The 25,764-nt window shown below is 55.2% G+C and overlaps 6 protein-coding genes across 6 annotated transcripts; 2 read left to right on the top strand and 4 right to left on the bottom strand.

Annotated features, from left to right (window-relative positions):
• Nucleotides 1-691: 691 nt before the first annotated feature.
• Nucleotides 692-3,007, top strand: CkaCkLH20_04882 (uncharacterized protein; the record flags this gene model as incomplete). Its single annotated transcript, XM_038887601.1, has 2 exons — nt 692-1,191; nt 1,252-3,007. 2 exons carry the CDS (start codon nt 692-694, stop codon nt 3,005-3,007), a joined length of 2,256 nt encoding a protein of 751 aa, XP_038747208.1.
• A 1,261-nt stretch (nt 3,008-4,268) lies between these two features.
• Nucleotides 4,269-5,483, bottom strand: CkaCkLH20_04883 (glyceraldehyde-3-phosphate dehydrogenase; the record flags this gene model as incomplete). Its single annotated transcript, XM_038887602.1, has 2 exons — nt 4,269-5,156; nt 5,355-5,483. The coding sequence occupies 2 exons, from the start codon at nt 5,481-5,483 to the stop codon at nt 4,269-4,271; spliced, it is 1,017 nt and encodes a 338-aa protein (XP_038747209.1).
• A 5,006-nt stretch (nt 5,484-10,489) lies between these two features.
• On the bottom strand, nt 10,490-11,344 carry CkaCkLH20_04884 (DJ-1/PfpI family protein; the record flags this gene model as incomplete). Its single annotated transcript, XM_038887603.1, has 2 exons — nt 10,490-10,645; nt 10,706-11,344. 2 exons carry the CDS (start codon nt 11,342-11,344, stop codon nt 10,490-10,492), a joined length of 795 nt encoding a protein of 264 aa, XP_038747210.1.
• A 2,163-nt stretch (nt 11,345-13,507) lies between these two features.
• CkaCkLH20_04885 (uncharacterized protein) lies at nt 13,508-14,838 on the bottom strand (the record flags this gene model as incomplete). Its single annotated transcript, XM_038887604.1, has 3 exons — nt 13,508-14,356; nt 14,410-14,668; nt 14,768-14,838. 3 exons carry the CDS (start codon nt 14,836-14,838, stop codon nt 13,508-13,510), a joined length of 1,179 nt encoding a protein of 392 aa, XP_038747211.1.
• Nucleotides 14,839-19,649: 4,811 nt separating this feature from the next.
• Nucleotides 19,650-21,138, top strand: CkaCkLH20_04886 (hlh transcription; the record flags this gene model as incomplete). Its single annotated transcript, XM_038887605.1, has 2 exons — nt 19,650-19,716; nt 19,784-21,138. The coding sequence occupies 2 exons, from the start codon at nt 19,650-19,652 to the stop codon at nt 21,136-21,138; spliced, it is 1,422 nt and encodes a 473-aa protein (XP_038747212.1).
• A 2,582-nt stretch (nt 21,139-23,720) lies between these two features.
• CkaCkLH20_04887 (uncharacterized protein) lies at nt 23,721-25,268 on the bottom strand (the record flags this gene model as incomplete). Its single annotated transcript, XM_038887606.1, has 6 exons — nt 23,721-24,158; nt 24,213-24,388; nt 24,445-24,620; nt 24,690-24,813; nt 24,876-25,008; nt 25,062-25,268. 6 exons carry the CDS (start codon nt 25,266-25,268, stop codon nt 23,721-23,723), a joined length of 1,254 nt encoding a protein of 417 aa, XP_038747213.1.
• Between the last annotated feature and the right edge of the window lie 496 nt (nt 25,269-25,764).

Consider the following 25,764-nt stretch of genomic DNA (forward strand, 5'->3'; position numbering starts at 1 on the left):
GCTGCAAGGGCTGATGTTTGGAGCCTGCATACACCACTACCACTGCCTTACCACAACAACCGCCCTCTCGACGAGAAGACGAACCACGTCCTGAACCATAACCACAACCACCAAGAACGAGACACGAAATCCGACCCCTCGACCTCCTCCACGAACCCCCGCGACACCCAACCCACGACGCGACCGCCATCGCTGCATCGCTCCACCGCCCTGTTGATGCTCGCCTGTTGATACCAGACCGCCTAGTCGCGTTTTCCCGATCCTTTCGCATCCCGCCCTTCATCGGCATTCGCTTGCATCCAGATAACGCCGCTTCCGCCAATACCTTACCCACGTCACGCTATCACGACATCTCCTTCTCAACGTCCACCCCCGGACACCTCTCATCATCTGCCACAACTGTCGGCGCTGACTGCCGGCGGTTCGAATCAACTCCCTCGTGGGCTACGGAGAGAGCTTTGAGCTCTGCTCCGGCGCCCATTCCCTTCCCTTCGTCGGCGATCCATCTCGCACTGGCCGCCATCGCGACTCTTTGTTATTCCACCTCAATCCGACACTCGCTATCCAACCACAACATCACATACTCCACCACAGTACCGCATCGTCCCGCCCTCCTGTCTTGCGCTTGCGGCCGCGCATCTTGCGATTCGTGCTTCTTCATGCCCCCCCGGCATGCAAACGCCACCAAACCATGGAAGCAGCGGCGAAGAAGGTCCAACTACTGGCCCAGCGCATCCTGCCCGACCGACCGCATCACCTATCCGTCACTCCCGACCAGCGCTTTCGCGTCCCTCCCGATCATAGCAAGGTCTTTGAGGAGCTCAAGTTCCAGCGCCTACAGTACATGACGCTACAGTCGGACGCTGAACGCGGCATGCTGCTCACTCGACCCTACTATGACATGCGCGAAGAACCTCCGAACCCAGTCACCGCCAAAGAGCCGAACGTGAAGATGGAAAAGAAGACCGTCACCAAATTGTCGTTGAGTGACTACAAGAACAAACAGAAGAAGGCATCCGCGTCTCCCACCGACTCGGGAGCTACGCCAAGGACAGATGTTTCCAGGAAAGAGGCAATAGAAGGTCGGAACGACCGAGAACCAAAAAAGGTTGATGCGTATAGGAGTCGGGAATACGACGCATCCAAGGACACAAAGGCGCAAAAGTCGCGCGAAGGTCCCACTGACGAGAGGTTCGATTGCGACCGATTCGCCCTCATATCGGAGCTGATGCGCTAACCATCCCGGTCTAGATCGAGCAGGCCTGAGGCAAGGCCGAGGCCAACGCAGGAAAGTAATGATACCCCGGAGAAGCGAAAGCGGGCGGACACGGACGGCGAGTTGCGACCGCAGAAACGAGCGAGACCAGAAGCCAGCACCCCTCTCGACGAGCGATCGCGAACACCCCGAGATGATACCCCGAAGAGGAAAGAGCTGCACTCTTCGCAGGACAGGACGCCGCAAAAGGAGAGCAAGTCAAGTACTGCCTCATCATCGATAACGAATGGAAGATCCGCGCTGAAGGCGGCCTTGGGTTCGGGCGCCAACAAGTCGCCAGTGTCACGTGCGCGCGGCGATTCCATCAATGGCAACAGACCAAGTCCCTCTCTCAGCAGTAAGAGCAAGACGGACCCGAGGACAGCAATGCCACCGCTACTCTCGCCGCTGCACCTTCCGAATGAATCGGACTCTCATACCAAGGAAAAGAAGAGACGGGAGGATGCTCTCGATCATGTTAAGCCTCAAAAGCCTTCAAGACAAGAACCGCTGCCGCCTATCAAGAGGCCAAAGTCTCCTCTTCGACTCCCGGCTCTGTTGTCCCCCACACTGCCACCGGCGCTTGAAGAGGAGCTTGCACGAATTAAGAAGACACCAACAAAGGGATCGACACCTAGTCAAAAGATACAACCTCCAGAATCACCGACTAGCAACAAGCGGCCCTACGTCGTACCTAAGGAGGAGGAGGAGGACAGAAAGGATTTCAAGGACAAGGTCAAGGAAAGGCCACGCAGATTGATGGTGACGCTGAAATATCCTAAGAAGATATCCAAGTCGGTCCAACGACTGCTGGCTCTGCCCCCGAAGAAGGACGCAATCAAGAAGGAACGCTCCGCAAGTATAGAGCCACCAGCACCGCCTCAGGCAAGGAAACGGCCAATAGGGAGCACAGAGAATGTTGGAGATTCTATCGCCGTCAAGCGACCCAGGACGTCGGACGTCGCCAGCTCCAAACTTGTCGCTCCGTCAACGCCATCCAAGGCAGCCACTTCAATGTCGAGAGTGGCATCGAGCAACTCGGTAAACACCCCAGTGGACGGCAACAGTTTGACTCCTGCGGCTCCCCCCTCAGCAGACCGAGATCGGCCACAGACAAGAGACCTGAGGGAGCCTTTCAACCCAGCAAAGATTCAAGCATTGCGCGAGCGTTATGCTCGCTTTAGCAAGCTTGGAACGAAGTTGAAGCATGAGCGCGATATGCTCTTCGAGCGTAAGAACGATCGAGGCGGCCATTCTTCCGACTCGGACAGCAAACTGGGTATCATTTTAGGACTGGAGACGGCTCTGGCGTTCATGACCGGCTTCAGGGCAGTGGTCGATGCGCGTTCAATAGAGAGCAAGGCGCAAGATCCGAAACAATGGGGCAGCATTCTACCAGTACTCAACATCATGCGCCCGGAGCTGCGCAAGAGTGGTCCCTTGGAAGCCTTGTTCTGGCAGATTCAGGGCGTCATTCATGAGGAGCTGCTGAGGTGCTACTGGTCTATCGACCCGACGCCGCATGCGGTGGCCATCATCAGCCACGAACGGGGCCGCTCAAACGCGTGGAAGTCGGCTGCGGACTTTGTCGAGCGGATCGAGGACAGCTCCATGCGCGCAAACATGGGCCCTTGGACTACGGTGGAGGAAGCCGTCGCGTCGGCACTGAGGATCATGCGCCGCTGGGCTCAACAGGAGCACGTCTCATGGCGCGCCGAGGTCACGGTATCAGCGGCCAACGGGACGTCATAGTAAGACGGCAACGACGTCGCGCCGGCCGAGACCCAGACGGACGTCGATTCCGAACTTTTGTTTACCCTGGCGGACGGGGCTCGGCGCTGCGACGTCGGAACCTCGCAGCCAACAAACAACACGAAGGGCATTAGGGCCCCTCCTAATGAACATGTATTATGAACTCTTTCCTTCCCCATCTCCCATCGTCTCTGTGGTCGGCATGGCGGAGGGGATCAGTGACGGCGTTTTGAATTTGGGGGGATCCGACAGTTGGTATGTGTGCAATCTTGTATGACATGACCCCTCTCTCTCACGCAACCCAAGGGCCAATCTCAAGCAGCCCACACGATTCACACTCTTGTCGTTTTCATTTGTTTCATCAAGTCATACAACCACCATTCCCACCACGTCGTCTCCCGTCATCTCTCTCCCTTGTGTGTGTGTGTGTATCTCTCTCAAGCTTGGCGTTCAGGACTGCGGAATGGCTTTCTTGTTTTTTTTCTGTACATAAAAGATATCCCTCCATGTGTGATTTCTTCTCTTGTTTCGAGTTCTCAGAGGGCCGAAACTCGCATGCCCGGGCCTCTTGGCCGGGATATCGAGTGTGTCTGCGTCAGTTCGATCAGTGCGGGGAAAGGGGAGGATGTGTGTGAGGCGATGAAAAAGGAGAGAGAGAGAGAGAAATTACCGAACTGGCACGGCTTGGCTTCTACAATACCATGCGAAAGACGCGAGAGAAGGAGAGATTATGTAGCCGATCTCTCGGTTATCGAATGCGAACAAACTCTGAACATGAAGACGATTGAAGCAGTCTGTGATATTCTTCGATCCCGATCCCTAACAATGCCTACGTACGCGGAGAGACGCGGACGCGGTGCAGAGCGACCCCGCACGTCAGACCCCTCACTCGCACGGCAGCACTCTGACATGATCTGACTGATAAGTACCAAGCCCAGGCGTGGGTGGTGGCCGTTGCATTTACATGAACCCATGAGGCAGGTCAACATCACGAGCGAGAGATGAACAGCGGTGATTGATGGGTAGGCATAATCTATTTCATAGTCGTCATAAGGACATGTAATTCGGGAGTTGTTTGTTAGGAAAAGAAACAACCACAATCCTTCCCGGCCTCACGAGACTCAAGCGTCATCGTTGCCCTCCCGTCTGAAAGACTGCCCATCTTCCGATTTTACTGCTTTTGGTGGTCGTTGCTTTATCTCATTAATGGACTCGTACGGTCCGACGTCTTTTCATCAACTTGCTCCGGTGCTCTGCACATTTACTTGGAGGCATCGACCTTGGCAACGTGGGCCAGGAGGTCGAGGACACGGCGGGAGTAACCCCACTCGTTGTCGTACCAGGAGACGAGCTTGACGAAGTTGTCGTTGAGGGAGATACCGGCCTTGGCATCAAAGATGGAGGAGTTGGGGTTGCCGATCATGTCGGTGGAGACAACCTCGTCCTCGGTGTAGGCCAGAACGCCCTTGAGGGGGCCCTCGGCAGCCTCCTTGATGGCGGCCTTGATCTGGTCGTAGCTGGCACCCTTCTCGAGGCGGGCAGTCAGGTCAACGACGGAGACGTTGGCAGTGGGGACACGCATGGACATGCCGGTGAGCTTGCCGTTGAGCTCAGGAATGACCTTGCCGACAGCCTTGGCGGCACCGGTGCTGCTGGGGATGATGTTCTGAGCAGCGGTGCGGCCACCACGCCAGTCCTTGGCGGAGGGACCGTCGACGGTCTTCTGGGTAGCGGTGTAGGAGTGGACGGTGGTCATGAGACCCTCAACGATGCCGAACTTGTCGTTGATGACCTTGGCGAGGGGAGCCAAGCAGTTGGTGGTGCAAGAAGCGTTGGAGATGACGTCGGCGCTGCCGTCGTAGGACTTCTCGTTGACACCCATCACGTACATGGGGGCATCGGCGGAGGGAGCAGAGATGATGACCTTCTTGGCACCGCCCTGAAGATGGGCCTTGGCCTTGTCGATGGTGGTGAAGACACCAGTGGACTCGACGACGTACTCGGCGCCGGTCTCCTTCCAGGGGATGGCAGCGGGGTCACGCTCGGTGTAGAATCTGACGGTCTTGCCGTTGACGACGAGGTCCTTGCCCTTCTCCTCGATCGTGCCCTTGAAGTTGCCGTGGGTGGAGTCGTACTTGAGCATGTAGGCCTGCGTATGGCGAGTCAGCGAAAGTGCTTGGAAGCTTTGTTGGGCCAAACGAGTATCACGTCCCACTGTCCCGGCCACTGGCATCAGGTGCTGTGTGCCAGGAATCTGTGTCCATTGGCTGGAAGGCTCCTGCCGCGAGGGACGGTTGGGGGCGTGATATCATGATGACCTTGGAGGGGTAAGTGGGGTGATACTCACAGCGTAGTTGGTGTCAATGAAGGGGTCGTTGACAGCAACGATCTCGACCTCGTTGTGCTCGATGGCGTTACGGAAGACGATACGTCCGATACGGCCGAAGCCGTTGATGCCGACCTTGATGGGAGCCATGTTGTCTGTTTAGGTATGTGTGGGAGATGTGTCTGTGAAGATGGAGAGAGTCAGTCAATTTTCTCAGGCGTTTATTGCAGGATTGCAGTGATGAATGGCGGGGTTCCCTGGGGCAAGGTGGGGTGATGGCAGCTGTTGTAGAGCTTTAGGAGCTGTTGAGAGGGGTTGCTCACCTTGTGTAGATATCACGCCGGATTGTTCGACGAGATGGATTGAGGTGTGGAATAGAATGTTCGATGACAGGAGGAAGACGAGAGAGAGAGGAGAGACGGGACGGAGAGGATGGTGGAAGGGCGCGAGAGATATAGATAATTCGGTTGAGAGAAGATGGTGGGGTGGTCTTTCCAACACGCCCACGCCGTGCAGCGGCCCAGGCGAGGACGGGGGAGCAAAGCAAGAGGCAGGGAAGGAGCAATGCGGACCTGATGCAAGTTAGGGAGGTACCAGGTACGGGCACTCCGCAGGGGGGGATACCTACGAGGCAACTGCGACTCGCAGTCGGTGATTGAGACGATTGTCTGGCCGACGCCGGGTGGTGAACAGGTTGAGTGACACACAGATTTTGGCAAGAAGCCCAGCATCTTCTCCCCGTAACGCGTGTCTCGTACTCTTGTCATGCCCATTTCGTGCTTTCTCATCCACTCAGTCCAAGCAGGTGCGTCTTTTTACAGCCAAGGCGGGGCATCTCGCGGGAAGGTGCAACCAGGCATTTGAGGCGTTAGGGCGATACTTGCTACCCTCCAGGTACTTGTTTCTAATAATTCCAATAACAATTGGTTTGATGGGGAACTACCTTACCCTCAATAGCTCGAGGTGGTGTTCTTGCCATCCCACCTCATATCAGCTCAAGGTGAGGTCGGTGGTGGAGGGTGGTGGCGGCCGGCCCTTCCTTCCTCACCACCTCACTATTTTTTTTGACACCTCAACTCATCTGAACTGTCCGTGTCCCATCTCCATCCATCCATTAAACATCTCATGACGAATCATTCATCAACCACTTGTTTCTCCTCCTTCCTCGCTCTCTGTCAGCTCACTCACCTCATTCTCTGGCGGGGCAGAGTGGTGTCACTTCTTCTTCACCGGGACCGACGACTCGAGCACACCAACGAGGTACGGTATGGAGGGGCAAGGAGGGGCAGCTTCCCTTGATTTCCAGCGAGGAAAAAAAAAAAAGTCAGCTACGGCACCTTATCCCTTGCCCCCCTGCTGAACGTTGCTGGCCTGCCCCTCGTTACATCACACTCGCAGCTACCCCCCGGTCAACATCAACAATGTCCGACACCCCCGTCACTGCCACTCCCACTGCCACAGTTGTCAGTGCCACCATGCACAATGGCCCACGCTAGACCTCTGGCGCCTTCTGTGATCCTCTCACCGTTCCAGTTTATGAGGGTCGCTTCTTTTTATTGTCATCCTCAACTGGATTCAAGACACGACATGCCACAGGGTTCAAACGCCTCTCCTCCTCACCATCCCTCCCTCCAAACCGACATCCTGTCCTAGGGCCCCTGCCACCGGCCTCTGAAGCTTGCTCACCAGCAACCTCAATGAGAAGAGAGAGCGCGAGAAAAAAAAAAATCCATAAATCACTCATTGCTCCATCGCTCAACCCGCCAAGATCGACTGAGCAGCTAATGAAACGCTTTGCCTGGTCCATGAGGCACTTCCACCCTCGACTCAGCCGATTTTAGCTCATGATAGGCGATGTTCGAGAAGGGCCGTTTACGACTCCGTTCTCGGTCATCCAATATGGACCGCTCCTGATTTGGATCCGACATCCGGTCCGCGTTTTGTTTTGTTCGAAGGATGTGCACAAAAATACCCATGCAATTCTGCGATTCCATTTTTGGGTCCTGATATCGCCTCATCCTGTTGACCTGGTGTACCTCCATGGTACGGATACATCAAACCACTCCAATTCTGCCATCCGGGCCTTGGCTTGCCGCTTGAGTGCAAACCCGGTCCATCAAAACAGGGCTGGGGCCATTCCGACTCCTTGGTGGGGCCCTAGATCTTCCTCTCGACTCACCCAACCCAATGAGCTATCAAGTCAGCCCGTCTGGCCCGACGCGCCGGAGCATCACGGCTTCATCGGCCCCAAGAGCTCCTGCCTTCGCCTATGCCGTCTCGCAACTTCCGAAGCATTCGGGACTCACGATGCTCGCTGCCGAGGATGCCTGCCATTGACAATGCCGCGGCCTATGTGATTGCCGCCGGGCGCTCATTCTCAGACCCGCGACAGGCGGCGCCGTGGCCAAGATTGGATCATGCTGCATGGTCTGAACATCGATCGACCTGGCATGATATGACTTTACCGTCACTTTCCCACCATTACCAGCACCATACGACGTGTACCCCTGAGAAACACCCCGGTCTGTCGCTGTACTACAATCATGATCGTTTGGCCGCTCGGCCATACTCTTCACCTAGTTTCCTCACAAGCCTGCTCATGCTCAAGCTTTTGCAAAATCAGACGAGCAACTATTGTCAGATCATGAGACTCCCAAATGCTTACATTCGCCGCTGGCTTACGATCTTGACATTCCAAGGGCGCAGGCTACACTAGTCGTTGGTAGTCTCGAAACTTGGGATATGTCATGGCTCAACCGCCCGTGCTCCTCCGTTATCACGGCCGCACGTCGTCAAAGTCCAAGTCCACCACTACCAGGGTACGTTCGACTTACATGGAGCACGGCCACGGGATGCGTCGTCGTCCAGCCTCGAACTGGCCCCGTTTGCCGCCAGCCGCCCCGGAATGATGCGCCCTCGTCGAGGTTCGACCCGAGCTACCCCAGATTTCCGCTCCGGTTCCTCCCGACCGCCGCCCCGATGCCGTACATAAGCTACTCTTTGCCGAGCCGGGGTACAGCACTTTCGTGCCTGGAGATCTGGAACCTCGTCTCATCTGGCAGCTGTTAGCCTCCAGCGACTCTTCAACGACCTGGGGTTCGCGTCCGGTCCAGTGGGGTCGCTTGGCATCCGCGGCTTGACAGGCGGAGGGATGCGGGCGTGTAAGTCGGTAACACGTCGTCAACTTTGGCGGTTCGGCCCAGCAAAGTCGCAATCCACCTTCCGGCTTGCATAATCTGTGGGTTCTGCCTGTCGTGGTTATCGCGGGAGGCCTCGTGCTCGGCTAGGCATCGATATCACGAGTGAAACCGGAAGAGATGCCACGATCTTGCATGGAGGTAATCCGTCTGGGAGGACCAGCTCATTGGTCAGAATGTCAGAGGCTGGTGAGCATTCTTCCGTGTGACGACTTTATCTCGGAAGGCCCCTTGTCCTTGGAGTTCCCAATCTAGATAGGATCTCGACTTGGTCTCGGCTTGGATATTCTTCGGGAGTCAGCACCTCGGTGAACCTGCCTCACCTCGGTAAGAGCTCGCCCACACCGAGATGCCCCACCCCGGTGACGTCCGGGTATGGTTTGGTAAACTTGACGTAAACCGGGCCCGTCACGTCGGCGCAAATCGGGCTCAACAGCAACAATGACACGCTCAGCTACGCCTGAGCCGGATCTCAGTGGCACGTCTAGCTTTGCTGTTATCAAAATCCCACAGGCACATTAGCATCGTGACAGTTACCTTCGTGCTGATTGCTCGCTCATCCGGATTAACACTTCACATGTTGAATCCGTAGAGAGCGCCTCTGGCGGAGGTAAAGGGTTTATCCTGTAGCGGAGATGCATGCGACTACATCTTCCACCGCGACCAAGCGGTCGAAAAGGTCACCGTACTCAGGCAGTCCTTCTCACATGACGTCGGCTGTCATGAACATGATGCATCACCAATCTCACCGACGTCGTCGCATTATAGAGGTCTGGGAAAACTCTCATGTCTTCTCAGAATACCCACGCCGTAGCTCATTGTTTCGTTCCCCTGACACCGATGACTTGCGTTGTATGCTACTAAGAAAGACATGGAAGGTAGGCTGTTAGATGAGCGTTCTTATCTTGGGAAGTGTTCCCAGAGGCCCACGAAAAGCAAGACATAGATAACCTACTCCCCTAGACAAAACGAAACGGTACTCGTTCAGGTCATCGTGACAATGGCATTCACCGCCATCGTCCTCGGCATCATCAAGCATGAGCAGTCCTACAAAGACGGTCTTGTCGGCGTGTCGGGCATTGTCTACAGCGCGCCACGCTTCATCGTAGACCCCAAGGACGACGAGAAGAGACCTGCTTCAACCCGCCATCAGCGGCTCGGTAGCCCTTGTCGCAGCTGCGTATGAGGAGACGGCGGTCAAGGCGGATGGACGAGAATAACAATGCGAATGCGAAGTTCACCCTGTCCAACGTTCGTTGTCTCTGGGTGTTCGATCCGTGCCTGTGCAAACTAGACCTCGGCTGCTTGGCTACATCGTTAGGCCTGCTGTGGAAGTTAAACGACGCGAGACAGGTCTTTCTGCTTGGCTTTGGGTGTCAGCTGATGTCCGCGACGTTACCCACGCCTTGCTCGGTGCTCTTGGGAGGCCCAAGGCCAGTGACGGGAGGTTCATCGTTGGCAGACCACCACCGACCTCCTTGTTGAGGAGGTAGTGCCTCAAGTGAAGAGTAAGATCCCGGAAAGTCGTCCTAAGCATGACAAAATTGAGGGGACGTCAACCGTCGACGATATCAATACGAAGACGATGTTGGGGATCAGATACACGCCGCCTAGCGTCACGCTCAGGAATCCAAACCTTCAGATGCTGGAGGATGAGAAGGCTTCCAAGTCTCACGAGTCACCTACGATCGTCGGAAGTCTCCAACGTCCCAAGCTTCACGAGCAACGAATGGATATAGAAAGATGTGATAGTATTCACCAACTAGAACTGAATCCAATGGCTCCCAGGCCAAATGTCCACTCTATACCTGCACCCCAACTGCAGCGTAGTGTTTCTCGAAAGGAAAAAGAAGAAGAAAGACAACCAGATCTCGCCTGCTATGCATGCTCTATGCAAAGTCAAGAACAAAACGGAACCCCGAACGAACCGAATCCCAAGGATCGAACAGACTCGCCGACTCAGACATTGGTGTGAGGGACGTTCCAGATGTCGGTGAAGACGTCGTCCTCGGGCGCGAGGGGCGTGTGCTCCATGGTGTTGGCGAGGAGCGTGCTCTGGGTCTTGCCGTAGATCTTCTCGACGAAGGCGTAGGTGAGATCCAGACTGGCGGCGACCTGGGTTACCACATTGTCAGTACCGAGACCCATGAGAACAGACGAGATAAAGAGACTTACACCAGAGGAAGACCAGATGTTCCCGTCAACCACGTACCGCGCCGGCGCGACCCACTCGACGTTGGGACCGAAAGCCGTCATCTGGGCCCAGGCGCGCTTGTTGGTCGTGGCCCTCTTGCCGTCCAGCACGCCGGCGCGGGCCGCGAGGCTGGCGCCCGTGCAGATGGTGATGAGGTACTTGAGCTTGGGGTAGGTGTCCCGGACGTAGTCGACGATGGGCTCGAGGCCGTCGGCGCGGACGCCGGGACCGCCGGGGACGATGAGGACGTCGAGGTCGAGGTCGTCGGCGAAGGTGGCGGTGGGGGCGATGGTGGGCCAGAAGGAGGAGCCCTGCTTGTTCTTGGCCGGGTCGGAGGGGTCGACGTTGCCGGTGGTGATGGGGTCCAGGGTGGGCGCGATCAGGTGGACGTTCATCTTGTAGGTGTGGGCGTTGAGCTGGAGGATGTCGAGGGGGCCCCAGATGTCAATCATGTCGAGGCCGTCAAAAATGAGGGCGCCGTAGTTGAGGGGGGTCGTGCAGTTGCTGGCGGTGTCGTTGGCGACGGCTCTAGTGGTGATGGTGGTGCTGCGCGCGTGAAGAGGGTTTGCGCTGGTGAGGGAGGCGGCTGAGGCCAGGATGGTGAGGACTGTGAACTTCATCTTGGGCGGTATGATGTTGTTTGTTTGTTCGTTTAGTCTGGAAGTGAGTGTGAAAAGAAAGTCTTCTGTGAATAATTATCACAGGTGAGAAGTGAAGGTGGGAAAAACTTGCTTCAGAAGTGAGGTGAAGCTGATGGAAGTGAAGTGAAAAGAGAGAGTTGAGTAAAAGGAAAGAGCCCAGTCTCTGGCAGTCGAGTTTTTGATGGAAGACTCTGACGAAGGCCGGGTTTCTTTTATGTATTCAGGAACACTGTGACTATTCATTCAACTTAAGGTAGGTTTCCCGCCCCCAATGCCAAGAACCCGAGTCAAAGAATCGAAATCCAGGCCAAGGTCGTCCGGGGTCAGTTGTACGCCCAAACAAGAAGGAATGGCGCGCAGTGTGGTCCGCGCAAGGGATCTGCAATTTTGATCGAAATGCCAAGGGCTGTCTGCCTCTGAAGCAACACTCAACATCAGTTTGGCTGTTGCTTTTCCCCTCTGTTTGTAAGTCTGCATATGAAATTTTGTCTCAAGAGGCCGAGCTGGTTCGAGCATGTTTACATGTTTGGTACTCGGCTCTGCAATCATCCCTTCCTTGCTTTTTTGTCTTAGTCTTCAGCTCGAGTGTCCAACTGACTATTTGCAGTGTGTGCTTCCCCTCCGGCTGGTTTGGAGGCTTGTCAAAGAACCTGTGTGCGTATGTGTCTGCCTCGCAATCAGCTGTTGGCCGCCTGAACGCGGCGAACAGAGGGGGCAGTCGGAAGGATTGACCGGGCAAGCATCGATATATTGAAAGGGGCTCGCAGCTGCGGCGGCGGCGCGGCGGGGGAGCTTCCGGGATACCTCGTGGGAGTCCCCCGTCTCCGCCAAGCTTTCCCGTTTAATATCGCGCGAGAACTCCAATTGGCCGAGGCGACGTGACGGGTGTTGGTGCCAAGGTGACAGAAGAAATGTCTGCGACCCCCATTTGAGGGCTTTCTGCGCCCAACAGGTGATGGAATTATCGTGGCTGCTTATTTATGTCTTTGGATGACAACACTCTTTTTCCGAATGTGTGCTTTGTGGCCGTCTTTTCTAGTCTTGTGTAACCTGTCTTCGTCTGCGGTGCTACATTTCCCAGTATGTTCGCTCGAATCGCGTTGAGGTGAGGTCCACATCTCAGCAAAACGCCGAACGCGCCCGGGGTGTCGTCGGACCCGATGCCGGTGGCGACCTGCTCCGTTGCGGACTAGCCCTGCAGGGAGCACGTGGATCGAACCCAAAACCTCGGTATCCGTTTCCCGTCTCGTCCATTTCGTCGCCGAAGTTAACAGTTCTAGAACATGCGCACATAAATCGAAACAGCAAGGGAGACTGCTTCCGTGGTATTGGAATTGGAAAGGGGGAAAGCCAAGTCGAAGGATCGGACTGAGGTAAATTGGACCGGTGGACCCTGCCCGGGGGTCGCTTACGGTGAACGGCCGCAGCGGCCGGCGGGGCTCCGGGTCCCCGCTCTAGGCAGAAATCACCGAAAACTTTCCGGGCCGAGAGCGGTCGGGGCCGATGATTGACTACGTGATCGGGGTTTGGACGAATTTGCCGAGAATTGGCGGGTATGGCGTTCCCACGAGGACCCTGAGAGGTGGAACACGGTCTCGATCGTCGACTTCCTTGAAGTGCTTCGGGGCCCTCAGGCCACTTTGAGGCATGCCTGTCCGTTTGTGTACCATACGCACCTGAAGAGGTCAATCGTAGTCCTTGCTTCATTTCAAGGGTAGTCGAAATTCGCAGTGTGTTCCCCTAAGGAAGTAGGGCTTCGAAGCACCATAAATGATACAACCTTCTCTTCGAAAAGGACGAGAATATGGCGTGCAACTACTTTCAGCGGTAAAAGAACGTCAGTCAGAACGTCAGTCAGAACGTCAGAGACAAGCACGATCATACCTGCATGAATTTGATATGGAGTTTTGCAACAGCCACCCTCAAGAAAAAACAATACTTCATGTATAAAAATGGATGAGGAAAAAGACTTCGAAAAGACGGCATGATACGTCCATATCAAAACTCGGGTTAAATCCAATTGTTCTATCCAACAAAGCTTTTACAAGAGAGTACAGCGGTGCTGACCGTATGTATGCCCATGCTCTATGCCATCTTACAAGCCTCTATCCAGATTGTACCCGCAATGCCTAGATCCCACCTCTAGTTACGCAAGACCAAACTCAAAACACCTCCAAGAACACCTCTTACACGCTTGGGATTCTCCAAGATGCAGGTAAAAACAACAGCCGTGCTAGCAGCAAACACAACCGTTTCCCGCCATTGCTTATCCATGCCGTAACGGCGAGGGAGCAGTGTGGCCATGGCCCGGGGCGCGACGAACAAGGCCATGTCCTTCTGGCGACTTGCGGTCTCGACGAGGACGCTCCATCCGCAGAGACAGCATCCCGTACCGACGCAGAGTCCGGCGTCAATGTGCTGTCTCGCATCTCTGTCCTTGCCGATGATGTGAGGCCCAAGTCGGGTCCTCGCAAGGCACACGCCGTAGTAAAACAGTGTGATGTACGTTCCTAGGAACGCCGAGGAGCGGGAGGCCGATAGCAGAGCCCGTACGAAGCTCTTCCTGTTGATGGGCCCCCGTACGAGGAGCGCCATGCTCAGCGGGAGGTACATGGCCATGGACCACTCCCACGACCGGTAGAAACGGCTCAGCGCGTGAAGCTCGCACGAGGGGCCTACACCCATGTGGACCATCTCGCACGGAATGGGGACGGACTTGGCCGGGTCTCCCCATTCCATCGGCCACTTGTACTTGGCACACATACCCTGGAGCAACTCTGCCTGTCCAGTGTCGACGCCATAGATGAGCTTGCCGTCGCGCAGTCTTTGAAGAGCCTCGATCAGACGCATGTCGACGTTTGCCGCCGAGCTGATCCACTTGTTGTACGCAATGGGGAGTCTCGAGGGGTTGTAGAACCACGCCCACATGATCAGAGCACAGGAGGATACGAACAAGCTCGGGTCAGTAAATTTGCCGACGATTGATTCGACCTGCCGGAGGTCAGTAACACTTTTCGTGAGGAAAGGCAAAACACGAAACTGACCTTTGTCCACTTGCCTTGCGCAACGCGACGCGCGCGCCTACGAGACCAAACTTCGCCAACCAAGACGTCGAGTGCTCGAGTTACGGTGAACAGAGTCAGGTCGAGAGTTCGTCCCGCATATTGAACCTCCTTCGGTTGAACACCAGGTGGAGTATCTGACTTGACTGGCACTGTTTCTGTGAACCCTGCGCTCCTCTTGGACTGCAGGAGCTTCAGACTAAGCCAAGCCGCAATGAATGTGGCACTCCATCTCGCAAGCCTGGACTCATGTTAGAATTCATTTACAACAGACGAACCACAGCTCCAAAGACAAGGCGCATGGAACGATGATCGCAGAGTATAGATCGACGCACCTTACACGAGTTGCCTCACTGAGGCCTTTTGCGGTCTGCTCATAAACACGCCGAAATGGTTCCTATCAAGCTGCATTAGTGACGAAGACAATGCCGGTTTGCGAAGTTAAACAGAGTCGAGACGCCAGGCCAGTGAGATGAGCTGCAAGCACTCTATCAGGACAGACGATGCAAGGGACGATGCGTCCTCTGACTAGTGTAGTCCCAGGCGCGTTGCGAAGTCCAAGATGACCAAGTGATTGGACTCTTCGTCTTAACAGCGATGGGACTAATGGCAAAGACGGCTTTTCTGAACCACAGGCCGTGTATGTTGCCACTCAGTTGAGGGGTCTAGCCTCAGCTGAAGCTACGATGATCCACCTCCTCACACGGCCGGCGTCCGAGTCCGTCTCAATGGTGTCAAAAGACATACCTCCAACAACGTACTGCCGCCGACTATTACGGCGCAAAACGTTGGAAAACGTTGCGGGTCCAGGCCGGCGAAGACTATTCGCCTCAGTTGCGCCACGAAGCCGGCACATTGTTTGTCGTCTGTTCCGTTGCCATTCTTGCCATTTTTGCGACGCCTCTTGGTGATGTACTGCATCAACAAGGTCATAAGCCTGGGACCGACAGCAGAAGCATAGCCCAGAAGATAGGCCCGCACGAGTGGCCGTAGGATTGGCGGAATTCCTTGGAGCCCGAGCAGGTCATTCCGGCGGATTGGCATCTGACTCCGAGGTAGCATTGCGGAGGGCAGAGATGTGACGGTAGCCATGAGGCTTCAGCGCCAGTGCCGGTAGACGGGCGGAAAACCGTTCCTGGCCTGAGAATCAGCAATCCGTATCAAAGCCGAAGGATATGCCTGGGCATCGGAGAAGCGATGATGTAATGGCGTAATGAGCTGTAGGGAACCGGCCGAACGGGACTTCAGTGGGATGGAGTGGAAGTAGGATATGTGGCTGGAGGCATGGAGTGTGCTACCCTAGGCAGAAGAGGAACGACTATCCAAGTGTGATGGTAGCAGGGAGGTGCAGCGTCGCAAGGCGTAAGGATGGAACGTTAGAGTGAGGTATGGGCCAGTACGCGGCAAACTAACAGAGCGGTTTGCATAGAGGGTATGAATCATGTCGGTCGAGGAGCGCAAGACACGACTGGCCTTTGGTTATTAGGATTGCGTCTCGGCATTGCCCGGTGCTTCCTTCACTTGAGGATTGCCATTTGCCTCGGACCAAGCATGCCATTTTGGACGCGTCCTGCAGGAGTAGAGTCTGGGCAATGTAATAATTGAGGGAGGCCAGGGGATATGTAGAGGAGCAGGATCGCGACCTAATAAAGGCGTCTTACCAGGGTAAGGTGACCAGTCACCGAGTTGATCAAATGGAGAATCGCCAATTGGCTTCGTAGGGTCTCGTGACGGCTGTTCTTCCGCCAACCCTCGAGCGCCAAGGGCAGGGCAAGAACAGTGCCCAATATCGAAAAGTATGTATCGTACTCTGTACCTTGCGTCTTAAGAGATGAATACCTTACCTTACCTCACGTTAGGGCGGGAATGAAATAAGAAATTGTGGGGAAATCAACGTGTGTCCCACGATGTGACGGAGTGACGGAGCTGTGAGGGTGCAGACTTCACAGAAAGTGAGGAAAGACGGGGGGGACGGGGAGGCAGGGGGGGGCGTAATCGCGCCGAAGTGTACGTGTCGATTGGATACTTCGGCACGTTCAAAGAGGTCGAATCTGGCAAGCGCGGCCGAGGCTTTGATGACTGCGACAGGCTGGATATGGCGGGCTGTGATTGGTTGTCGACATCAATGTCTCGATCAACTGGTCTGTCACGCCGATATTCACGTTGACGACAAGGAAGGGCGCGGTAACGGCTGGGCGCAATAGAGCCAAGCGAGGAATAGACGCAGCGTGCAGCAATCCATGCGAGTGCGAAGGGCTTAAAGAGGAAAAGACTTCACTGAGAGAGTCTGAAGTCTGGAGTTTGTGTGGCGGAAGGACGACCTGAAGGGAACGGTGTTTTGCGTTGGCTCGGCAGATGGCAGGCGGTGCTGAGCAGGGGTGGCCTTGCTTGACAGGTCCTGGCTTCGAGAACCGACCGAGTGCAGAGTGCAGAGTTCTGAGTCCCGAGTTCTGAGTCCTGATCGCTGACACTGCTGCGAGTGAGGAAACTTGGTTGTTGGATCAGTGCTGGATGGAATCTCGGCGCTTGTTCCTCCTTCCCGAACAGCTCGAGGTTGGCAAGTCGGACTCTGAGTGGCAGGCTGGGACAACCAGCCGTTTCGTATCGGCCGAGGCGGTGTTTGTTTCTTTGTCTTTGTGCTCGTCCTAGACTGTCATCCTTTGGAGACCTGGACCGCTCAGTGTCTGTGAGGTGCCTTAGTGAGATGCGCCGGCCGCTAGTCAAGACGTTGTCTGTTGCCGTCAAGCCAGGTTGAGGCAGACAAGGAGGCAGGAGCCGGAAGATGGAAGCAGAGCTGTAACGTTGGAGAGGCAGGGTCAATTGAGTGCCGGCCGATACGCGCTACAGACGAGTTTGCGCGGAATGTCTGGCCCAGAGGAGGGAGCGGGAGCTGTAAGCGGTGTAACAGGTCTAGTTCCAAGCGACAGCTGGAAGCAACGAGTTTGGCCGAAAGATGGGCAGCAAATCGAGTATCGGTAGGCAAATTCAAATGTTGTTGGCTGTCAGGTGCAAGGAAAGGAAGGGATCGGGTGCGGAACTGGAACTAAGAAAGCTACCCCAAAGTGCTGGGGAAAGCTTCGAATGTACTCGCAGTACCCGACTTTTGGAGCCAAGCCTAGAACGGTATGGTGTAAGGTAATTCCTGGGGCGAGGGAGAGTGGGAGGAACTGACAGAAAGACAGCGGGAGGAAGAGAGACAGCAGAAAAAGCTCGAAGCTGGCATGTGACGCTGCGTTAGCTGCATAAGTCCGATAGGCGTTTCGGGCCAGAGAGTTGTATTGCTTTTGTCGTTGTACTGGATATGAAGTTTCACTTGTCAGCCAATCACCCGCAGCTACGGGTCCACGGCCCCAGTCTGCTGGCCAGTAATAAGCTACACAAGCGACTTACTAAGAATCGCTCCAAACATACCCCGCTTGTCTCATGTCCGATGGTTCCACTCAGCCATCGGCCTTGAACCCAGCAGTTGGGGCGGAACCAAAGGAAAAAAAAACGAGCAGGTCACCGACTCAGACCTGACTTGTCGCCTACTTGGCTAATTACAGCTGCAACAATCTGCGGAGTGACCGTGCCGGCTTCCACCCCCTCCACTCCTCCCTCCTTCACGACCTCGTTGCTCTCGTTCGCAGCCCTCCCTCGTGCGGCGTGCGGCGTGCGGCGTACCTCCTCTTCAAGTTCCTCCCCGTCCGTCCCTTCCCTTCCATTCTGACCGTGGCCGGTACGTACCCGCGTTTAGTGCCGTCTCTACATCACGCTTACTTCTTTGGGCATTCAACCACCCCCGGTCAACAACCAACAAGGATGCCATTTGGCTGCTGTTTGGTGCCCCAGACATTCATTCTTTTCGAGTCGGCCGGCGCCTTGATTTCCTGCTCGTCATTTTTCCGCTGCTAAAACCACGGGGTCTTTTCCAGTCCGCCGTCCCAGACCCGTGACCATCGCTTTACCTGCCTGGTCCATATTTGCCCGTCGACTCGATTATCTCGAGGCCGTTCGAGAGGTAGACACCCTCTCAATTGCTACTGCACCTGCAGGCTAGGGCATGCAATAACGCAGAACGCGAAAGAACCCGACGGGTGAGCAGCTGCGACGGCGACAACCAAGCAGCACCGGCATCGACATCAGCTTCAGAATCAGATTCCACACCCGCACCGTTCCACACCCGCACCGGCATCAGCTCGTCCACGTTCGTCAGAGAATGCAGTGCCCCAAGTGAACCTCGGGCTCACATCCGATCTTCAACAAACACACGTACCCCCGTCGTCTCGTGGTCCGTCACACTACAGCTCAGGCTCAGGCTCAGGCTCAGGCTCACCCTCGCGCCAGACACCACAGGCGACGCTCTGCTCCAGCACCTCACCACGTCTCAAGGGTCTTCATATTCTTAGCCCTGCATGGGCCGCATTAACGTCCGCCGTACGGGGTAGACCTTGGACTTGTTCATCTATGAGCTCAGTCGAGACGTAGCATCACTACATATCCGCACCTCCTACTGCTACTACCATAGTACTGGACGTCTCTACTTCACGCCTCGCAGCTCTGCTTCGCTTCACCTCACCTCACCTTCCCTACCTTACACGGTCTTCGCCTGCTCTCGCTCTCGCACGCCCTTCTTCTCCTTCTCTCAACACGTCCATCCTTCCTTTTCACCCCTCCACTCCCCCGCTCTTCAGACGAGCGAGAAGAGGCAAACGCAAACACGCCTTCCTGGCAAAGCACTAGAAATCCAGAAACTCGGTGCGGCGCCTAAGCGCAGCCACCACCCCACCTCCGTCTCTACGTATCCCGACCAGCTTGACTCTGGCCTGTTCCTGCTCTGCCACGGCGCGCCTCTAAAGACGGCAAACATATCCACCAACCTCTCAAGACTCCTATCAACCTGTTCCGACTACTCTCACTGCTGCCGCAACAACACGCCGCCACCCCGCCAAATCACAAGACAGACGAACCACCGGCCGATACTCAACTACTACCGCACGTCCTCTTCCAGCCTGCCTGGCGACACTTTTCGTCTATACAGCACACGCGCTGCCCTTTCATCGAAACACGTTCCGCTGCCATGTGCCTCTAGTATATCGACAACCCCAGAGGAATGCGCATGTCCACCGCCGAGTCGTCCGCATTCATTCTCTCATACGCTGAGAGCCCTCTTCGCCGACCGCTTCTCCCTACCAGAACCCACGCCTTCGACGACTTTCGTCTAGTTACCAGAAGACGCACCCATGCTCGCTATACAACATCCCAGGATGGGTTCGACGCAGCCGTCAGACCCCAGTTTGCCCTTCGGCTGTAAGAACCCATTTCTCCCGTCCTTGCCCGTATCATCAGTCCCGCATGCTGACACTTGCGCTCTTAGATGCCGTTGCCCCAAACCGTGACTCCGAAAATGATTTCCGTTTCGACCCTCCCGATCTTCCGCCCGGCGATCCTCTACTCAGCGACAATGAGACGAAATTTCTCAGTTCCTTCTTCGAGGACATGTCCGCAGACCACTATAGCAGCACATCTTTTGGAGAAGGCCTCAACTTCAGTGATGCGTGGTTGGACTTGCCGCCACAGTTCATGGGGACGGCAACTTCTTTCGGTCAATCCCCAGCACAGCCCTTGCCATCCCCAGGGCATGCCAATGCCCACCTAGACTTTCCAGACATGCTGTCCATGGGCTCAAACCTCATGCCTCCACCACCTCCACCACCTCAGCAGCACCAGCACCAGCAGCAGTCACAACAACAGCAACAGCAACAGCAATCGCACCACAACCTGGAGCAACATCATTCCGCGGATGTCCTGCAAGCTGCCACACTCCTGCAGAATGGCTCGGCATCACGATCGAACAACAGTGGCTCCAGCGCGTTATTCAGCAATAGAGAAATGACACATTCTCTAGGGCCCCCGATTGGGCACCTTCGACATCAGCTCATGGAGGATTTCAAGCGTTCCGAGCGTGGCAACGTTGCCCAGGCAAACTTTGTGGAGGATGAAGCTACCTTCTCAGACATGTTCTTCGGCCCCGCGCCCGGCGAAAGAGTCTCTGCTCAACGAACAAGCCAGGCCCCTATAGACGTCCAGTGGGGCACTGACGAACGATTTAACCATACGAACGCCTTTAAACCCGATCCGAAAGAGACATACGAGTCCCTAGCCAAGGACCAATTGAGGTATATGGAATGCCTCGAGCCAAGTCAGAGCACGAACAACACACGACCGCCAAGTCCGAACGGCGAGCACGCCTTGGGCAAGGGACACAGCCGGAAGTCTTCCGAGATTCTGAAGAAGGAGGATGACGCAGACGCTCCACCTCGCAAAAGAAGAAAGAGCAGAAATGCGAAGGAGGATCTTGATGAGGAAGACGAGGAGAGTGGACCGTCGACGAAGGCGGCAAGGAAACGCAAGACCAAGACGGAACCTTCCGCAACCCCACCAGCAGAAAACGGGAGCGCCAGCCGCAGACGCAAATCAGGTACCGGGGCCAAACCGCCCCGTGAAAACTTGACGGATGCACAGAAGCGAGAGAACCACATTCGGAGTGAGCAGAAGAGGCGTACGTTGATTAAGGAAGGATTTGACGACCTATGCGACCTCGTTCCAGGCCTGAAAGGCGGTGGCTTCAGCAAGAGCACGATGCTCACTATGGCAGCCGAGTGGCTGGAAGACATGCTCAAGGGCAACGAGGAGCTGAAGGCTCAACTGAACGCCTTCGAAGGAAGGTGATGCTCACTTTCGTCGACATTGTCCTATATGGTACATATCCCTGGTTCAAAGGCAAGCAGGATTTTTAGGACATTGATTTCGTGCATCGAAGGCGCCATGTGAAGAATGGGGAGAACAGCGCTAGGCGACGGGCGACAGGTGGCCCGCGAACGCAAGACCAGCTGGATGATTACGATAGCGACTTACGAGAGGATGCCGCCCAGAACACGGGCCGCAGACGGGAGTTGATGATGACTGTTAACTCAGATTTTGACCAGATTTATTATTTGTTAACCCGGGAAGGCTATTGTATTAGATACCCTCCGCCATATTATTCCCCTAAACTTTTGTCAAATCCAAATATTTATTACCGCAACCTGACGTTTGCATCTCAGTGAGATGCTTCACCCCTTCTGATTCTGTTGAGTTGATCTGCCATCTCAACTTTTTGCTCCCTGGGGAGTGACTCGCACGGAGGCTGCAAGGGTTGACTATGCCCAGGCTTGGGTCCTCGGAGTCGGCCAGCCTGTGTTTTCTGACATGTGAAAGCCGCGCTCGCGTGGTGCGGATGCACCCCGCAGGTTCCTCTTTTTTTTCGATGTCGATCACGTATGCGCGACCTCACTCACTCCGATTTCCCCAACCTTACCCAAACGACTACGCTTGGCGAGGGTAATAATGTTTCACCCGCCCCGTGCCTGCAGCTCTGCGATATTAAGCCGGAGATGACTTCCGCATGCTTCCACCGGGCAGTGCGATGTTCTCCTATTGCGCACTCATCCCAAGGGAGTTCATCGTGTATTGGATGGCGGGTGGGGAGGCGAATATGGCGATGGCGGGGTAAACGGGACAGCGCCCGTTCGATGGCGGCGATTCCATATCGCGGGGTGAAGAGATCTGAGCGATGGGCGGTGACGGGGAATATTTGCGATGGTTGGAGATAAGGGAAATCCAGGCCAGCGATGAACGGGTCCGTCTATTTTGAATGACCTGACTTCGAAAGCCTCCTCGCCCTACGGTTGAGTGGAAGAGGCACGTAGAGGGGGTGTGGCTTTTCTGGTTTAGCCCGGTTCAACGACGGGTGGTGTCTGGGTGGGAAGGGCTAGGAAGCTAGCTGATCTAAGGTAGTCAGATGGGCGTTTCTCGTTCGCCATTTGGGCCATTCCCTCGTTTTCTTTTCGTAGACTAACTAACTGGTTAGTGCCCGTCGGTCAAGGAACGCGACGAGGGTCGTTTCCCTTTTTCCCAAGATCAAAAACCGGGGTTGGGTTTGGTTTAGTGCGGCGGAGGGACCGGCGAGATATGTTTCTTCGGGGGAGATCGGGTGGTTTTTCTCTCTCCTTTGGACGAGGATTATTCGGGTCGACGACACCGAGTGACTGATTTGAGGGAGGCGCTGGGAGGCGCTGGGCTGGGTACAGGTATTTTTTTCGAGTTGTGTGGCATTTCCTGATTTGGGATTCCGTTCACCGCAAGGGATGACGCATGGCTGGCTGGCTGCACTCATGGGCTGTGAGGGTCGGGGTGGGCTTCGGCTGAGTTTTGAGGCTTTTCAGCCATCAAACGGTTCTATGCAAGGTTCTATGCAAGCTGTGTGTGGCTGAGTCTGGAAAATTGTTGAAAGGTGCTGAAGAAGCAGAAGCGAATGATGAGTCTATTGGTGTTTGCTGGGGGAGAATTTGCGAGAACGAGGTTTTCGTGCATGAAGTGCTGGCACACAGCCACGTCCAAGGCGCGGTGCGGAAGTCCGAGGGCGATGGTCGGGTTTTGTCGCGATAGTAGGAGGGGGGAATTTGGAGGTGCGAATGCGAGGATCGCGATTACGCAGTTGTGCTGAGCCTCGGTTTGGAAACGTAACAGAAGCTGTTGCCATTTTTGTTGTCATTGTCGACGTTGTCATTGTCATCACTATTATTGTCGTCTTTACCATTGTCGCCATCATTCTTGTCGTCGTTATTTTCGTTGTCGTCGTCCCGTACAATTCAATATCCAGTCTTATGTTATTGTGACGTGAGTTAACTTTCCCAGGGATGGGTGTGATTAAGTCCGCCCCAAATAGTAATAAGGACCATGAGATTCGAATTTGGTAGGACTTTAGTTGATTTGTGAGGATTTTCTGAGGCGTCAATATTGCTAGCTGCTCGGCCACCCCTTGACATATTTCTTCCCACATGCGCCAAGCATGCTGTTGGCTCTCCCATAGATAAGCCGTTGGGAACTGGCTTACGATCGGGACAGTGTTGGAAAGGAGGCTTTGGCCTCATGCCTGGAAAATAAGTTTCCGAGTCCTGAAAATGCATTCGGCAACAGCTGCATCGCACCACCGTCTGTGAGGTCTGGATTTAGGATTCGAGGCCAGAGCACGGCGGGTCGCTTCCGCCGCTTCCGCCGGTATCGGTGCGGCTCCACCCCGCACCCGGACTCGGATCCGGATGCCGAGCCGGGACGGCGTCGGATGATCACCCCCGAAGATCCCCGGATCTCATCATCACAAGTTTTTGAATCCACGATAGAAGTTGCCTTAAAGACTATTACTGTAAGTTTTTAAACACAACCAACTTTTTGATATGTGACAGCCATCCAAACCCTAAATCAAGACGTGCTTATTCAACCAGCTCGCACTCAATGAGGTTCTCGACATCCGACTGTCCGCACTTCCAGAACTTAACAATCTTCAGCTTCAGCCCGCTCTTCTCGATCAGCTCGTGCCAGTGGCTTTCGGTTCGCTCCACGGCCGAGAGCTGCGTCATCATCAAGATGTCGCCGGCCGTCGCCTCCCAGTACGCTCCCGTCTGGGGGATCACGACCTCGAAGATCAGCAGCTTGCTGTACCCGGGCTTCATCGCGTCCGCGATATGGCCCAGGATGTTACGGCACACGTCGTCGGGCCAGTCGTGCATGATGGAATGCATGAAGTAGGCCTTGGCGCCTCTGCAGCTTGCGGGCTGGGGCGTGAGGAAGTCGTGGCTCATCAGTTCGATTGAAGGGTCAATGTTTTTGACGTCGCTTATGACGACGGGAAGATCCTGCAAGACGAGTTTCTGGGTCGCTGTTAACAGAAGCCGGCGTTTTGAGGGGGGGTAGGGGGGACTTACGCCTGGGTGGTTCGGGTACGTCTTCTTGAACTCGTCGATGTCGTGGCCGAGACCACCGGCAACGTCAACTACGAGCGGCGCATCCGCCGATGTATCTGCATCAGGGAACAGGGTCTTTTCGACGGGGTATAGCGAGGGGTGCATCCAGGGCACGCGGCCTTGTCTGTAACCGCCCACTACGGAAGAAAGCTGGTGTTAGTCGCCGGATACTGCCTTGGACACTTCCACTTACTGTGATGATTTGTCTGCGGCCCCAAACCAATGGTCCTGAGATACTCGAAGCAGTTCGGCTGGTCCGTGTTATAGGACGCATGCATGGACGTGTGAGCGGCATCAACCGGATTCCGCCAGTTGGTCTCGCGAAGGAACTTGTAGAACTCAATGTGGCTCCGGCCGATTCCACCGAGTCTTCAATTCGAAAAACAGTCAGCCAAATCGCGAGGCAATATGGTGGCCTCTTAGCCTCAGCGTACTTACAGAGCAAGATAACCATCGCCGATGACATCGAGGCTCATCGACTTTGTAAAGCTCGTGAGCTTGTACTCATCATGACCAACCTCCTCAAGATGCCCCATTGCGCACACGTGACGCAGCAGCCGGCCTGGTCATATCGTAAGTTCTTGTTCTCATTTCCTTCAAGCATGAGGAACGAATACCACGCACCCAGAAGTACGGGGTCCATCCCAAGAGGTGCGGCAAGGTCTTCGACTTTCTGCGGCTTTTCCGCGCCGTTTTTGACCATCAGCTTCCAAAGCCCGGTGTCAACGCCGGTGATCAGGGCCGCATCCAGTCCAGGCTGCAACAGGGTCAGTTGGTTTGGAGAGTTGACGGTGATCAAGAGTAACTTACGTCGGCCCACGTGTGCTGCACCATCTGCTCTCGTGGGGTTTGAAGAGATTGAAGAAGGTTGCGGGTCTTGGAAATCAACTTGTGACGGGTTTCTTCATCGCCCTCCCGTAAACTGCTAGACAGGGCGTTGATGTCTTCGACCAAGCCAGGTACAGCACCCGAGTTGCCGGGTCGAGTGGCGATGGAGAGGTCAAGTGGTTGAGCCATGTTTGAGAAGTCACGAGTTCAATTTTGACGTCAGAAATGTGTGGCAGGTGTGGAATACTCAGGAAATCAGAAAGGACAGAAACGGCCCGGAGCGACGTTCGCAAAAGGTTCTGGGGAATCGATATATATGCTTCGAATAGGGCAGGCACTTACTTCGTGAAAGGCAGTGACGATCTTTCCGCGGCATCCGTCAAAAGTCAATGCCAAGCCTTGATTGGGTGTACATCAGACGGACGGTTGAGGTTGCCGATGTGGGAGTATGAGATGAGGCCTCGAACTCTCACAGGCCACATCACGTCCCTGTTCGCGACCCTGCTTCAGGCAACATCGGATACGACTGTATGGGTTAGCTCTCAATTGAAGAATGACAGATAGCTTACAGGTTGTGAATGGCGCCACTTCGGATTGTGGGCATTGCGTGTTGTCGAGTAGTATCCGTCCATATAGTGGTCCAAACCCAGAAAGCAGTTAGTTCAATGAGCGCGGACAATCCGGA

Source organism: Colletotrichum karsti (genome assembly GCF_011947395.1).
Source record: "Colletotrichum karsti strain CkLH20 chromosome Unknown Scaffold13, whole genome shotgun sequence".
Taxonomy (NCBI): Eukaryota; Fungi; Ascomycota; class Sordariomycetes; order Glomerellales; family Glomerellaceae; genus Colletotrichum; species Colletotrichum karsti.